Source organism: Schistocerca cancellata, chromosome 3, assembly GCF_023864275.1.
Source record: "Schistocerca cancellata isolate TAMUIC-IGC-003103 chromosome 3, iqSchCanc2.1, whole genome shotgun sequence".
In the NCBI taxonomy this organism is placed as follows: Eukaryota; Metazoa; Arthropoda; class Insecta; order Orthoptera; family Acrididae; genus Schistocerca; species Schistocerca cancellata.
Window position 1 is genome coordinate 45,010,820 of NC_064628.1, and position 14,373 is coordinate 45,025,192.

General features: G+C 41.7%; 1 protein-coding gene and 1 long non-coding RNA gene across 3 annotated transcripts in view; one reads left to right on the forward strand and one right to left on the reverse strand.

Annotated features, from left to right (window-relative positions):
- LOC126176906 (uncharacterized) overlaps positions 1–14,373 on the reverse strand; it is a 170,109-nt gene that overhangs the window by 15,080 nt on the left and 140,656 nt on the right. The gene's annotated exons all lie outside the window — the stretch shown is intronic.
- Positions 3,340–14,373, forward strand: part of LOC126176896 (uncharacterized) — a 49,833-nt gene continuing 38,799 nt past the window's right edge. The window contains exons 1-2 of one of the 2 annotated variants that reach the window (XM_049924096.1): positions 3,340–3,644; positions 6,157–6,445. In XM_049924096.1, coding sequence (XP_049780053.1) covers positions 3,378–3,644; positions 6,157–6,351 — 462 coding nt within the window. In that variant the 5' untranslated portion in view covers positions 3,340–3,377 and the 3' untranslated portion in view covers positions 6,352–6,445. Of the gene's footprint in view, positions 3,645–6,156; positions 6,446–14,373 lie in introns of those variants that run through there. The other variant, XM_049924097.1, reaches the window with a different exon arrangement.

Below are 14,373 nucleotides of genomic sequence, written 5' to 3' on the forward strand. Positions count from 1 at the left end.
AAACTTCATGAAATATGGTTTTCATAGTCTACGGCACGCGTCTTGCAGTATTAATGTTCATTACTGAAAACAAACTTTCAAAGGTTAGTAATGAATAAAAATTCCAACACTGATAATTCAGATGCTCACGTGACAAAATCGCTTCGTCTCCTTACTATAACTCTCCATTCTTTGTCTCGTGCGTAGTTGTACAGGACTACACGAACAAGTAGGAGCTGCGGGAAACATGTTTTGCTGCTGCCGCGTAAATCTTTCTGGCACTAAAGGGTGCAGGATGACTCTCTGTTCTCATTGGATGGGAACAAAACTATGTCTAACACGTAAAAGTCCATGTCCACTCAGGATAAGGAAGGTAGGAGTCCCCTCCTCGTCCAGTGCGCCTACTTCAACTAAAATTTATCTTGTACGTAAATGGATCTATTTGAAATGTAAACAAACTGTTTAGCTGTCTGCATAACTAAAGATGTTGCTACTTTAGACACCCTTTTCAGTCCAAGCACAATGTATGACATAAATTATTTTATACACAATAGGTTATAATGTCAACATACACACTTTCCATTCAATCTCTCATTCATTCTGTTGGTTCTTCAAATGCTTGTTATTGAAGAAATTAACTGCATATGGAAGTTGTATATTAAAATAATTACTCACATGATTAAAATTAGGGTTATCAGATACCAGCTGATAAAATGATTAGCTCAACTGTTTGCATGATTTTATTACAGTACCAAAATTTTGTTATGTGTAAAGAACTGCTAAACAGGTACTTAAAGTGAACTAAAATATTTTATTACTTATCGAATGTTTTAGTGGGAGTTACCATTCTTAGTTCCACTCTTGCGTTAAAATTTCATGATAATAGTAACGGTATAATGTGCGAAACAATAATGAAGAATTACGCATTGCAGTCATCTCACAAAGGCATTTTAAAAAATGGAGTGAAAAAGTCATGCGATACCTCCCAATATCGTGTGGAGCCACCTTTTGACCGGCGTAGTGCAACAATTCGACGTGGCATATACTCAATAAATCGTTACAAGCCCCCTTCAGAGATACTGAACCATGTTGCCTCTACAGCCATTCATAATTGCGAAAGTGTTGCCGGTGTGGGAGTTTGTGCATATCTGGTTGTCCAGCCATTCACTCGAGTTGTCCAGAATGTTCTTTAAATTAATCGCGAACAATTGTGACCCGGTGACATGGTGCATTGTCATCCACAAAAATTCCATCGTTGTTTGGGAACATGAAGTACATGAATGGCTGAAAATGGTCTACAAGTAGCCGAACATGCCCATTCCCAGTCAATGATTGTTCCACTTACAAGGGAACCTCCCCATCGCACCCCCCTCAGATGTAGTTATAAGTTGGCACAGTGGATAGGCCTAGAAAAACTGAACACAGATCAATCGAGAAAACAGGAAGAAGTTGTGTGGAAGTATGAAAAAAATAAGCAAAATATACAAACTGAGTAGTCTATGTACAACATATGCAATATCAAGTAAAGTGTAAGCTCGCGAGCGCCGTGGTCCCGTGGTTAGCGTGGGCAACTGCAGTGCGAGAGGTCCTTGGTCCAAGCCTTCCCTCGAGTGAAAAATTTAATTTTTTATTTTCAGACAGTTATTATCTGTCCGTCCGTCCTTCCGATGCGATCACTTTTTTGGGAGTGATTATCACATCCACAAGAAAACCAAAATCGGGCAAGGTAGAAGAATCTTTTTACCCATTCGCCAAGTGTACAAGTTAGGCGCGTCGACAACATACGCCGTCACCAGTGTCGTATAGAATATAGCAGACGTGCCGGCCGGTGTGGCCGTGCGGTTCTAAGCGCTTCAGTTTAGAACCGCGTGACCGCTACGGTCGCAGGTTCGAATCCTGCCTCGGGCATGGATGTGTGTGATGTCCTTAGGTTAGTTAGGTTTAAGTAGTTCTAAGTTCTAGGGGACTGATGACCTCAGTAGTTAAGTCCCATAGTACTCAGAGCCAATATAGCAGACGTGTTTTCCTGTGGAGGAATCGGTTGACCTATGACCTTGCGATCAAACTTTTTCGGTTCCCATTGGATAGGCACGTCCTTTCGTCAACTAATCGCACTGTTTAGCGGTGCGGTCGCAAAACACAGACACTAAACTTATTACAGTGAACAGAGACATCAATGAACAAACGGACAGATAATAATTGTCTGAAAATAAAAGATTAAACTTTTCAGTGGAGGGAAGACTTGAACCAAGGACCTTCTGTTCCGCAGCTGCTCGCGCTAACCACGGGACCACGGCGCTCCTGCGCCCGTATTGTCCTTGATGTTGCTTATCTTGCAAATGGACTACTCAGTTTGCATATTTTGTTTGTTTTTTTCATTCTTCCACACAACTTCTTCCTGTTTTATCGATTGATCTGTGTTCAGTTTTTCAAGGCCTATCCACTGTGCCAACTTATAACTAAATCTGAGGGGGGTGCGATGGGGAGGTTCCCTTGTTAGACCAGGGACCCTAGTCGATTCCATGCAAACACAACCCAGACCATTATGGAACCACGACCAGCTTGCACAGTGCTTTGTTGGCAACTTCGGTCCATAGCTTTGTGGGGTCTGCGCCATACTAGAAATCTACCACTAGCTCTTACCAACTCAGATCTAGACTTCCTCACCAGGCCACGTTTTTCCAGTCGTCTAGGTCCCAACCGATATGGTCACGAGCCCGTGAGAGGCGCTACAGGCGTGTTGTTAGCAAACGCACTCGCGTCGGTCTTCTGTTGCCATAGTCCATTAACGCCAGATTTTACCTGGTTGTCCTAATTGATACGTACATCGTACGTCCCACATTAATTTCTGCGATTATTTCACGCAGTGTTGCTTGTCTGTTAGCACTGACAACTCTACGCAAATGCCGCTGCTCTCGGTCGTTTAGTGAAGACCAGCAGAACTGCGGTGTCCTTGGTAAGCGGTAATGGCTGAAATTTGGTATTCTCGGCACATTCTTGACACTGTCGATTTCAAAACATTGAATTCCCTAACGATTTACGAAATGGAGTGTTCCATGGGTCTTGCTCCAATTACCATTCCGTGTTCAGAGTCTCTTAATTACCGTCGTATGGCCATTACCATAACCGAAACCTTTTCACGTGAATCACCGGAGTACAAACGACTGCTTCCCAGTGTACTGCCCTGTACGCGATACTCCCGCCATCTGCATACGTGCATGGCGCTATCCCATATGACTTTTTCACCTCGGTGTAGCTCTTGGCAGACATCCAGTGACGTCATCTATCGCTTCTTGCAGTGTGAGAGTGAAATCTCCTCCCTATTGCCAACTGCACAATTGCAAGGTGCTTTGTATCGTATTTAAGCAAACAACTGCTGTTCCCGTACGTCACTCGCAATGATGCGAAAACTTTCTGTCCCGTACGCACTCTGCACCGCGACCATCGGCTCGCGCCCTAATCAGGAGATGACGAGCGCCGACGTATCCGGAATCTGCACCGGCAAAACAAGGCGTCGCCCAAAACAAAGCTGCAAAGTGGGCAGTGCGAGGTGTCCAGCCGGTAGCCAAGGCCACACGGGGCCCTATAAAAGCGGGCGCGGAGACCCGGTCAGCGTACAGTGCAGCCCAGGCAGCATCCACGCATCAACCACCATGAAGGCTTTCGTGAGTACCGCCCACTGCAGCCAGCGGCGCGGGGTTAGGGAGAGTGGGAGCGTTACGAAGGAGGGTAGCCGAGCTGTCCAGTGGCTTGACCACTGTGCAGCCTTGCCATTTACCTCATTATGGGAAACTTTGAAGATGCTATACCAAGCACTTGAGACTAAATGAAGAGCGGGATGTTTTATTTTTTATTTATTTATTCCATTAGGACTTTCAGAAAATCTCTTACAAGGGGTCAAAACAGTATACATCAAAACTCGTTAAGAGATTTGCTTACCAAGTTTCACAATTTCTAAGCATTCTTGTGTTTGTACCATTATGATGATATTTATAATTACTAACGCAAGTAAGAGGCTGAGATGTGAATGGGAATTTGGAGTGATAAGGGAGGCATGCTAGTGTAGTCCATGCAGTTGTGCAAAGCCAGTGTGCCAGGGTGGTGTAGCGGTTAGTACATCCATCTAGTGAACAGGGGCCCTGGTTTCGAATCACAAAAAATGGTTCAAATGGCTCTGAGCACTATGGGACTTAACATCTATGGTCATCAGTCCCCTATAACTCAGAACTACTTAAACCTAACTAACCTAAGGACATCACACAACACCCAGTCATCACGAGGTAGAGAAAATCCCTGACCCCGCCGGGAATCGAACCCGGGAACCCGGGCGTGGGAAGCGAGAACGCTACCGCACGACCACGAGCTACGGACTTTTCGAATCACAGCTTTGGTACAAACTTTCATTTGTTGCCCCAGTCAGGGTACATACATCATTGACTTTTGAGACTTGAAAAGGTCTCAGAAAGGGTATAGTTTCATTTGATTAATGTTGGTTAGTAACAATATTAATAATAATAACAGCAACAGACCTTCAGTATAATAATAAATTAACCAGACTAGCGGTTCCGAAGTCATGATTAAAGTCATTGGAAACAGGAGTCACAATGTCAGAGGGGTAGACTGGAATGACAGTGACAGTATCTGTTCAGAAAGCAGACTTTCAGCAGATCGTTAACGAGGAGGAAGAGGGAGGACGAAGACATGAGCTCAGTAAGCTGCAAATAATTACGTAGTACAAACATCTGGTCATTGTGGTTGATGACGCAACATTACCTCTAATTTGAAGGTAGAATTCTGTACAATTTCTCGACAGTCCCGGTCTGGTACCCAACACAGGAAATTATTTTGAGAAAATTACTGTTTTATGTAGTGGTATACCAGAGGATTCTTTGAGAACGATTTCGTCTGTAACGCTGTTCACATGGAGCCCTTAGAGCTGAGGACAAGTAAGAGGAAATGGAATGATTGCGGAGACAGTAAAGTAAATAGAGGGCATAGATGGGTTTTCTAGATGATGGATGTCTCAGAGGGCCATGATCCCTGAGGTGAACTCATGGCAAATGTTGCGGGCGTCGGTTGCATTTGAAAATTCAAGTCTTTCGTTTGCATGATATCCTGTGCTGTTCTCTGGATTAATCTATGCATACTGTTACCTCAGTATCTGGCAAGATCACAAAAGTACTATAGTGTCTTGCAGAGCACAGGTCATTTTAGATATGCCTTATAGACAAATATGAGAAGTTATTTTCCCTTATAATATCACTGCCATTATTTGCAATACGTGTCTGTAACTCAAAACAAAGATGTGCTATAAACAATCTGTTAATTGGGGGCCGATATCACTGAAATAGTGAATCGTTTAACTGAAATAATGTCCCTAAACTCCCTGCAAAATTAGCTTCTGTTGAGGTGCTGCAACATTGGCGAAGTTCTTTTAAAATAATACTGTTGGTGCACCTTTAACTTGTGATATACAACCCCTTAATGATGGGTACATACCTGAGAAGAGGCAATGCATATTTGTTGAGTTTATTGACAGATGATGGTAGTGTGTCACCCATAGTATCTTTGCTCCATTCTCCTGAAACGATACTTAATAAGTCACTCCAATAAAATATGTCATCTTTATAGTCTGTGTGAAGCTTAAATGATCTACAGTGTTTGTGTTAAAGCCAACATAAAGTATCTACTGTGATGGCATTTATCCGTATTCTAATTTTGTCGTTGGTCTTGGAAATTCAATACAATATTTTACGGATTCTACCCAGAGTAGGTCGTAGGACCGCATGAGGACGTTAGTGATGGAAAAACACGTCTGAAATAGTTTAGACACATAACAGAGACGTGGATGCTTTATAGACTGGCAATAATTAATGACTTTCTTGACCAATGTTCTATGTTTTGTAATCAATTCCAGTAGAGTATACGTAGCAGTATAATAACTAAAACACCCAGAAATACAATCTGAAAAGAACGAAACTTGATAAAGGACTCTGCAATACTAACTCAAATCTCTACAGTATTTTACGTGAAAAATCACAATTATATGTTATTGTTCTTTTTCTACATCAGTTTCTCGAACTATTCTTCACCTACAAGCCATTTTACGAAAGCTTTCTGCCACGAATCTACTGTTTTCAAGCCATTCTGATGCATGTACGTTTCTATCATCCACAGGTCTGCTCTTTCCTCGTCGTCCTGCTGGTGGCGGCCGTGTTCGCCCAGGAGAAGGCCAAGGAGACCCTGAAGGGCGCCGAGGCCTACTACGCCTACGCCGCCCCCTACGCCTACAGCGCCTTCGGCTACCCTGCCGTCAGCGCCTACTCCGCCTACCCCTACGCTGCCGTCGGCTACCCCTACTACTACCGCTGAAAATGGACACGACTTCTATGAGGATGCAGTTCTCACTTCAGTGACTGCTGTACTCTCTTCCTTCCTTCAATAAATACAACTGTATCACAAAACACACCCCTGGATCTTTCTAATTATTTATCTTTCCCTGTCCAACAATTGACAGCACTCCTGACACCAACTGCACCGCTAAGGTTTTCTTAAGTTGGTGTAACCCTCTAGATTACTCATGCAAACATTCAGAAGGAACAAATAATTTACATTAACCTTCATAGATGAGAAACTATCATTGCAGTTCTAATAATTTGTTAGATATAACAGGTTCTTCACTGTATTCCAAGAGATAATGGAAGATCGGGACAGTGAGCTAATGGATGACAGGTGGATGAGAAAAGAGAAATTCCGGAACCAAAATGGATTCATATAGCTGAAGACCACATACATATCCACCATATCCACTCACACACACACAAACACACACACACACACACACAAACACACACATACACACACACACCGAACTGCCAGTAGTCATCGTTCCCAGGAGAAAGGGACATCAGTCGATTCTTACCTTCTGAAACCTATGTACTGTATTTTTATCCGTAAAGTCCTGGTAGTAACTGGTTCGCCGGCCGTGGTGGACTAGCGGTTCTAGGCGCTCAGTCCGGAGCCGCGCGACTTCTACGGTCGCAGGTTCGAATCCTGCCTCTGGCATGGATGTAGTTAGGTTTAAGTAGTTCTGAGTTCTAGGGGACTGATGACCATAGATGTTAAGTCCCATAGTGCTCAGAGCCAGTAACTGGTTCCTGGCACCACACAGTCAAATCGGTTGCGATATAACGCACTATAGGTGGTCAATTAGGAGGCGAATTGACATCCACTTGACAACCGAAGCAATTTTGGCTGTCCTGTATGGAAAATTATAAACAAATGGTTTAAATGGCTCTAAGCACTATGGGACTTAACATCTGTGAGCATCAGTCCCTTAGACTTACAACTAGTTAAACCTAGCTAACGTAAGGACATCACACACATCCGTGCCCGAGGCAGGATTCGAACCTGCGACCGCAGGAGCTGCGCGACGCCGGACTGAAGCGCCTAGAACCACGCGGCCACATGGGCCGACCTGGAAAATTATACATGTGGAAAAATTGTCTGATATTGAAAATACACCAGACGCTCTTAACCTCGGAAACACTGATTGTTGCACGATTCCAGCACGCTATGATCCACACATAATATACCAATTATCATCCCATACTGCCAGGATTAGTATATACTTGTTTGTAATAGACTGCTCAGACATCATAGCTATACTCGTGCACTATACTATGTTCATCCGTTGCATTTTGGTATAGCACACAGCACAACTGTTAATGAGACAAGCCTTCCCACGTAATTTTGTCATTCAGTTTATAATATATGTATATGAACGAGTGTTTGTGTTTGTGGCCCTGCAAAACATACTTCCGCTCTCCCATATTTGCTGGGTAATAGAGTATAGTGTTTTTATAAGTAACTAACATGGTAGATGTTTTCAATTCTAAAGGGCTACATAAATGTAAACTGTGTGGGCGTCAAGAGACACTCGGAGTTTCTTCCAGCAACAACTTTCATCCTGTGTCACTAATACGATAATCATTGGCATTGGACATTATCACACTACTAAATTGACTACAAATGTAATGGTTGCTAGAGTCATATAGTATCACTGTCATTTTTCCATTTAGCAGATGTGGCAGTGTGGGCTTCAGTAGTCTATGTGTTTGTCTGCAGCATAAAGGTGGTACAGTTTCCGACATGTGTTTGTATACGTAACATCAGCTGTTTGATCTTCACTACAGGCCTTCAATCTTTTTTACTTGGGGTTTGGTGGTACCTTCTAGTGATTATTCTTCTATTACTGAGGTGTTGCATCTGGTGCTGTGTTTGGGATCTTGGACATGCGTTTGGCAAAAGCAGGGTTCTGATTCTCATCAAGGTATTCTGATTAAGGTTACCCCTGGTTTGTTGAAAATAGTAGAGAACAACACCCTCCACGACTTTTCTCAAATTGATGTATAGTCCACGAAGCTTTACGCTGGTACAACTGTATAAGGTGGACTCCACTGTGGAGGCTAATTGAGAAATATGTAGGCGCAGCGACACATGATTAAAATCACAAATTTAACGCTTTTCGAAAGAACTTGCCTTGATTATCAGAAATATTTGTGATGATGAAGGCATGTGCCTCCGAAATGGATTAAATTAATGCTATTACGTCGAAAACCTGTACTGATGGCTTTTCAAGTTGAGTACAGCCACGATTTCCATCCAATCATGGATAAATTCATAACTGTAGAGTATCGATAGACGAGATGTGAGCGTACAGTGTAGCAGCATGGGATGATAATTGGTACATTACGTGTTTTGTTGATGTGGCTGATGTGAAAGGAGCTAGAGGGTGAAGCTTCATGGTAGAAGTTAGCAGCCCCCCCCCCCCCCTCCCTTAAATTTCATGTCTCCTTCCAGTTGATGGGTATTCAACACCAGTATCACATGTACCTTCTCCACGAGGCACGACACAGATATTTAGAGCCAGAACAGTGGCAAAAAAAAACTGGTGATCAGGAACTGTAGGGTATTGTTTCTCCTCCACTTGCCAGATACTGGCGATGAAAACTTCTTCCACTACCAGGATTCTTATCTTCTACCTCCTACTCGGGTATCAACAGACATTTAGGTTTGCAAACTTCTCTACAGTGGTAGGTCGCATCCAATTGTAACTTATAATCCAACTGTAATGATCTCGGTGTTGCGGTATGTCTAACTCCAATAAATCTCGAGCAATGGAACTTTGCTCACATTTTGTGGGAAATATAGAATATTTCCCTGATGATGGTACGAATTTCCAGCGGCGGTGGGACAAAGGAAAGTATATGAATCTTATATTTTTAACCTGGTACAGATACAACGATGTCGAAAGTTAAAAGTGGGACTATGAAAATTTCACGTTTGTCATTGGTCTGCTCACGATGATAAAAATTGAAGTAGGCACTTTTTGTAATAATTTTATTCAGCTGTTCAATGTCTCCGAGACATCGTACTCAAAACAGTTCTTCAGATCAACGTGACGCAGGTTCTATGTAGGCGTATATGGTCGTACAATGTTCAGTTTGTTTGTTGAATGACACATTGATGATTATTATAACTATTCAGTATTCTATTTCTGTGAAATAGACTTAATCTGAGTACAGCGCGTAGAATGAAAAACGAGCGACAGCACGCCAGGACCAATCTTCTCAAAACGATATGTTATCCGAACAAAGCAGGAATAAGGATTTTGTAAATTCGTGTATGTATTGTTACCATTACTACTTTCCAAACTGTACCATATGTGATGCCAATTAAGCGTGAAACTGGATGACTTTTGACTGAAGGCTACTCGTCCGCGTGAACAAGTTCTGCTTATCTCAGGTCGCCGTCAAGTTCGTTATTCTCCTCGTCGTATGTGGTATATTTTCCCACTTTTCCTTCAAGCGCTAGAAACGTCTCCAAAACATGGTGGGCTTCGGACGTCTCCTAAAAGGGACTTTAGTATCATACGTTCTGTTGGCTTCCCTATGGCTTTCATTTGCTTGTCTGTGCATAAAAATCATGTATGCTACATCCGTAACAGGGCTACGCAATTCCAGTAGGACTGATAAATGGTATGTTTTAGTTTGTAACCACTGATTGAATCCTTAGATAAAGTTAAAGGACGTTTAACCATATAGTGTGAACACCTCACCCTCTGCTGTATATTAATGAATTACCTCTCCTCACTGCCTGCCGAGCTACGTCAAGCAGTGGTAACATCCCGGACTTGTATTCTGAAGTACAGTAGATCAAATGCGAGTCCAACCATATCAGTTTCGGTTCTCAGTGACTTGCCTAATGTGCTTCAAGTAAATGCATGGATGGCTCCTTTGAAACGGTATGGCTGATTTCCTTACTCATCATTCAGCAGCCCCAGATTGTAATCGTCTAGGGTACATGTAACGTTGTTTATACGCGACGAGAGCAAAGAGAGAATTATGAAAAATCTTCCAGTTTAAACAAATGTCCAATGTCCGACTGATTCAAGAGCGAATGGACGTTTCTGATGACGCAAAAAAGCCACGTTACATCGGTGAGAGAGAGTATTGTGCTGAGTTTTTCGCAATGATATTACTATGTCTCTCTCTCGATGTCATTAATATGTGAAGAAGAAATATTTCTTTCAGAATTAACCGGCTTGGTTTAAAATTGTATGACTGCGAATCTTCAAAATTGTAAGTGTGTCAATTTATGTCCCCGCTGACAGATGGAACTTCGTTAAGATGAAATATGCCGGTTCTACGTAATAAATATCAGTGATTATCGTTTCAATGAGATCACCGTAATGGCGGCTGTGCAAATCTCGACCAAACCAGCCAATTGTTCTCACCGACTGACTGCTAAAAATTAATAAGCATTCAGTATTTAGTGAGCATGTTATGGTACTGAAATAAAGGGATACAGTAAGGCTTATTATTTAATAACACTTACATGGACCGTCCGTCGCAAAAGTTACAAGCAAGGAGAAAAATGTGAAGGAAAGATGAATCTAAGATATATGAGTACATGTTGTTTGTTTTTGTGGTCTTCAGTCCTGAGATTCGTTTGATACAGCTCTCCATGCTACTCTATCCTGTGCAAGCTTCTTCATCTCCCGGCACTTACTGCAACCTACGTCCTTCTGAATCTGCTTCGTGTATTCATCTCTTGGTCTCCCTCTATGATTTTTACCCTCCACACTGCCCTCCAGTGCTAAATTTGTGATCCCTTGATGCCTCAAAACATGTCCTACCAACCGATCCCTTCTTCTGGTCAAGTTGTGCCACAATCTCCTCTTCTCCCCAATTCTATTCAATACCTCCTCATTAGTTATGTGATCTACCCATCTAATCTTCAGCATTCTTCTGTAGCACCACATTTCGAAAGCTTCTATTCTCTTATTGTCCAAACTATTTATCGTCCATGTTTCACTTCCATACATGGCTACACTCCATACAAATACTTTCAGAAACGACTTCCTGACACTTAAATCTATACTCGATGTTAACAAATTTCTCTTCTTCAGAAACGCTTTTCTTGCTGTTGCCAGTCTACATTTTGTATCCTCTCTACTTCGACCATCATCACTTATTTTGCTCCCCAAATAGCAAAACTCCTTTACTACTTTAAGTGTCTCATTTCCTAATCTAATTCCCTCAGCATCACCCGACTTAATTCGACTACATTCCATTATCCTCGTTTTGCTTTTGTTGATGTTCACCTTATATCCTCCTTTCAAGACACTGTCCATTCCATTCAACTGCTCTTCCAAGTCCTTTGCTGTCTCTGACAGAATTACAATGTCATAAGTATGAGTATATATACATATGCATATACATATATTTAAACACATGCAAGTTCCTCACTCGGAGGAAACGTATTATTTTCTGTTTGATTAAATATCATTCACTCGAGATAAATTGCATAGTTCAACACTAAAATACATTCATTATGATGTTTCAGACATGAAACCCTAATCTTACTTCCATTTTGTTCCCAATCCTCGTAAGGTACACGTTCATGTTGGTCATTTTCAGATACTCTTCAGTGTTAGAGAACACTTACGTAGCACATGAGTTTAACAAAGTATAAACAACGATTCATAAGCTTATAAGGTGTAAGCGCGTGCTAAAAACTGAACTACCACCATGAGCAGTCGATTAAAACCCTGATCTATTAAGCTATGCTGCAACATATGAAACTACATGCCTTATAAAACAAACTGGGAAACCTATAGACCCTATGAACATTGAACCGAGTGGACGCAGACACACACACACACACACACTTACTTAATGTAGACGCAACGGTACGCAGTTTTGCACAGGTAACTGTTCTAACGTTACACAATAAGTCATTTTCTACCAAGAAACTGTTCAAAAATTGTAGAGTGTGTTTGCTTTTGGGTTATAGCGCCAAGGGTTTCAACTGAAGATGTTACTCTTATCTGTACTTGCTGAATCTAGAATTAAAAGAAGAATTAAACAAATAATTTGTTGAATCACTACGACTGAAACAGAATCTCACAACATAATCTACTAAGTTTGCAATTAGAGAACCCCTCGCTAACATATATTCCTCAACATATCTCACTACTGTACTACATCACTACACATTGCATTCAAAAATCAACAGTTTTCCAAAACAGCAGCCGACGACGTTCTTTTCCCTATCTGGAGCGTAATTCCATGCAAAGAAGCAGAGTATTTATTGCTAATGGTCTGCGGTTAGAGAAGTAATTAATTTAGTTAACTGTTAATGCCGTCTCAGACCATAATTGACAAAGCTGGATGCAACAAGTGTTTACAATACGGTGGCCGGCGTGGCAGCATGTAGCTGCATTAAGTAAAAATAAATAATAAATTAAATGGCTTGGTCCACATTACGGCGATCCTCCCTCGTGGTGGTCAGCCGTGGTGGTCCAGAACCATGATGGCGAGTATGGTTGCCCCCACATTCTCATGCAATCTAAAGTCGTGCCACTGTCACATCCGAATACCCAACAAAGCTTGATATTGCATGATTCGATCAGCCGGCCAAGTAGAGGCCAACAACGAGGCCCATTTCAAACTCTGTCAGAGAACACCCAATATGCGTTAGGAATTCTTTTGGAAAAGCATATGTTTAAACTGTAGATTGGAGGAAGGCCATGATTACTAAAGGGATTCAACTAGGGAGAAATCCAAACAAGATCACTGTCGACTGTTTAGCCTTCGCAGATGACATGGCATTGATTACAGATTCACTAGACAGTGCCCAAGAACAAATAAGAGAACTACAAAAACAAGCAGCCAAAGTAGGACTACAAATATCCTATGAAAAAACAAAGTTTATGACAAACATCTGTGATGCTCCTCAAAATATTGCAGTTGACAACAAAACAATACACAAAACAGATTCCTTTAAATACCTAGGAGAGTGGATTACATACAATGCCAAAGAAAAGATAGCCATAGAAACTAGAGTGCACAAAATGGAAAGAGTGTTTCATATGACCAAAAACGTTTATAATAAAAAATCCTTGTCCTGGAACACGAAATTAAGACACTACCAAACAGTGGCCAGACCTGAAGCTCTCTATGCGGCAGAAACACTTAAACTAACAAGAAATGGAGATCTTGAGAAACTAGAGAAGGTCGAAAGAAGAATTTTAAGGAAAATACTGGGAGCTAAAAGAAACGATAATGCTGAATACAGGTTAAGACCAAACAGAGAGCTATATCTGAAAACGGAGAAACTAACTGATGTAATGAGGAAGAGGAGACTAAAGTTTTTTGGACATATATTCAGAATGGATAACAACAGACTAACCTAGCGGATATTCACATTACTCAATAGCTACAAATCCAAGCCAGCATGGTTCATAGAGACTGAAAAGGGCATTGAAAATGCTGGAGTTACAATAGACACAATAGAAAACAGAACACATTTCAGAAAGGCAGTTCAAAAGGCAGAATTTCAGGAGAGAAAGAAAATAACTAGACGAAAGTGGACTCAAGAAGAAAGGGAACAACACTCTAAAAGGATGAAGGAAATTTGGAAACTGAAGAAATCTAATACAATGAAGAGTGGCCAAAGTTGATTCATCGTACCCTCCAAATGGGTTATTCGAGAGGGAAAAAAACTGTAGTCTGTATGTGAGTGAAACGTGGTCGACAACAATAGGAATTTTTGAAATGTGGCGTTAGAAAAGAAGGGTGAAGATTAGAATGAAAGGACAGTTAACTTATGAAGAGGTATTGAATCGCATTACCAAGCACTTCGTAACCACTTCACACCTACGTCTGCCATCCGGAAACACGTGGTGAATCCCCGGCAACTTCTCTGTGATCCTGCACCATTGCTCGGAGACTCTCAGCCGGACTAGGAACTTCTCGTTCTATGCGTAGGCTGCCGCTAACACAACAACATAGATGGATATGTTTGCAGTTTTGCGATGACAGAGAA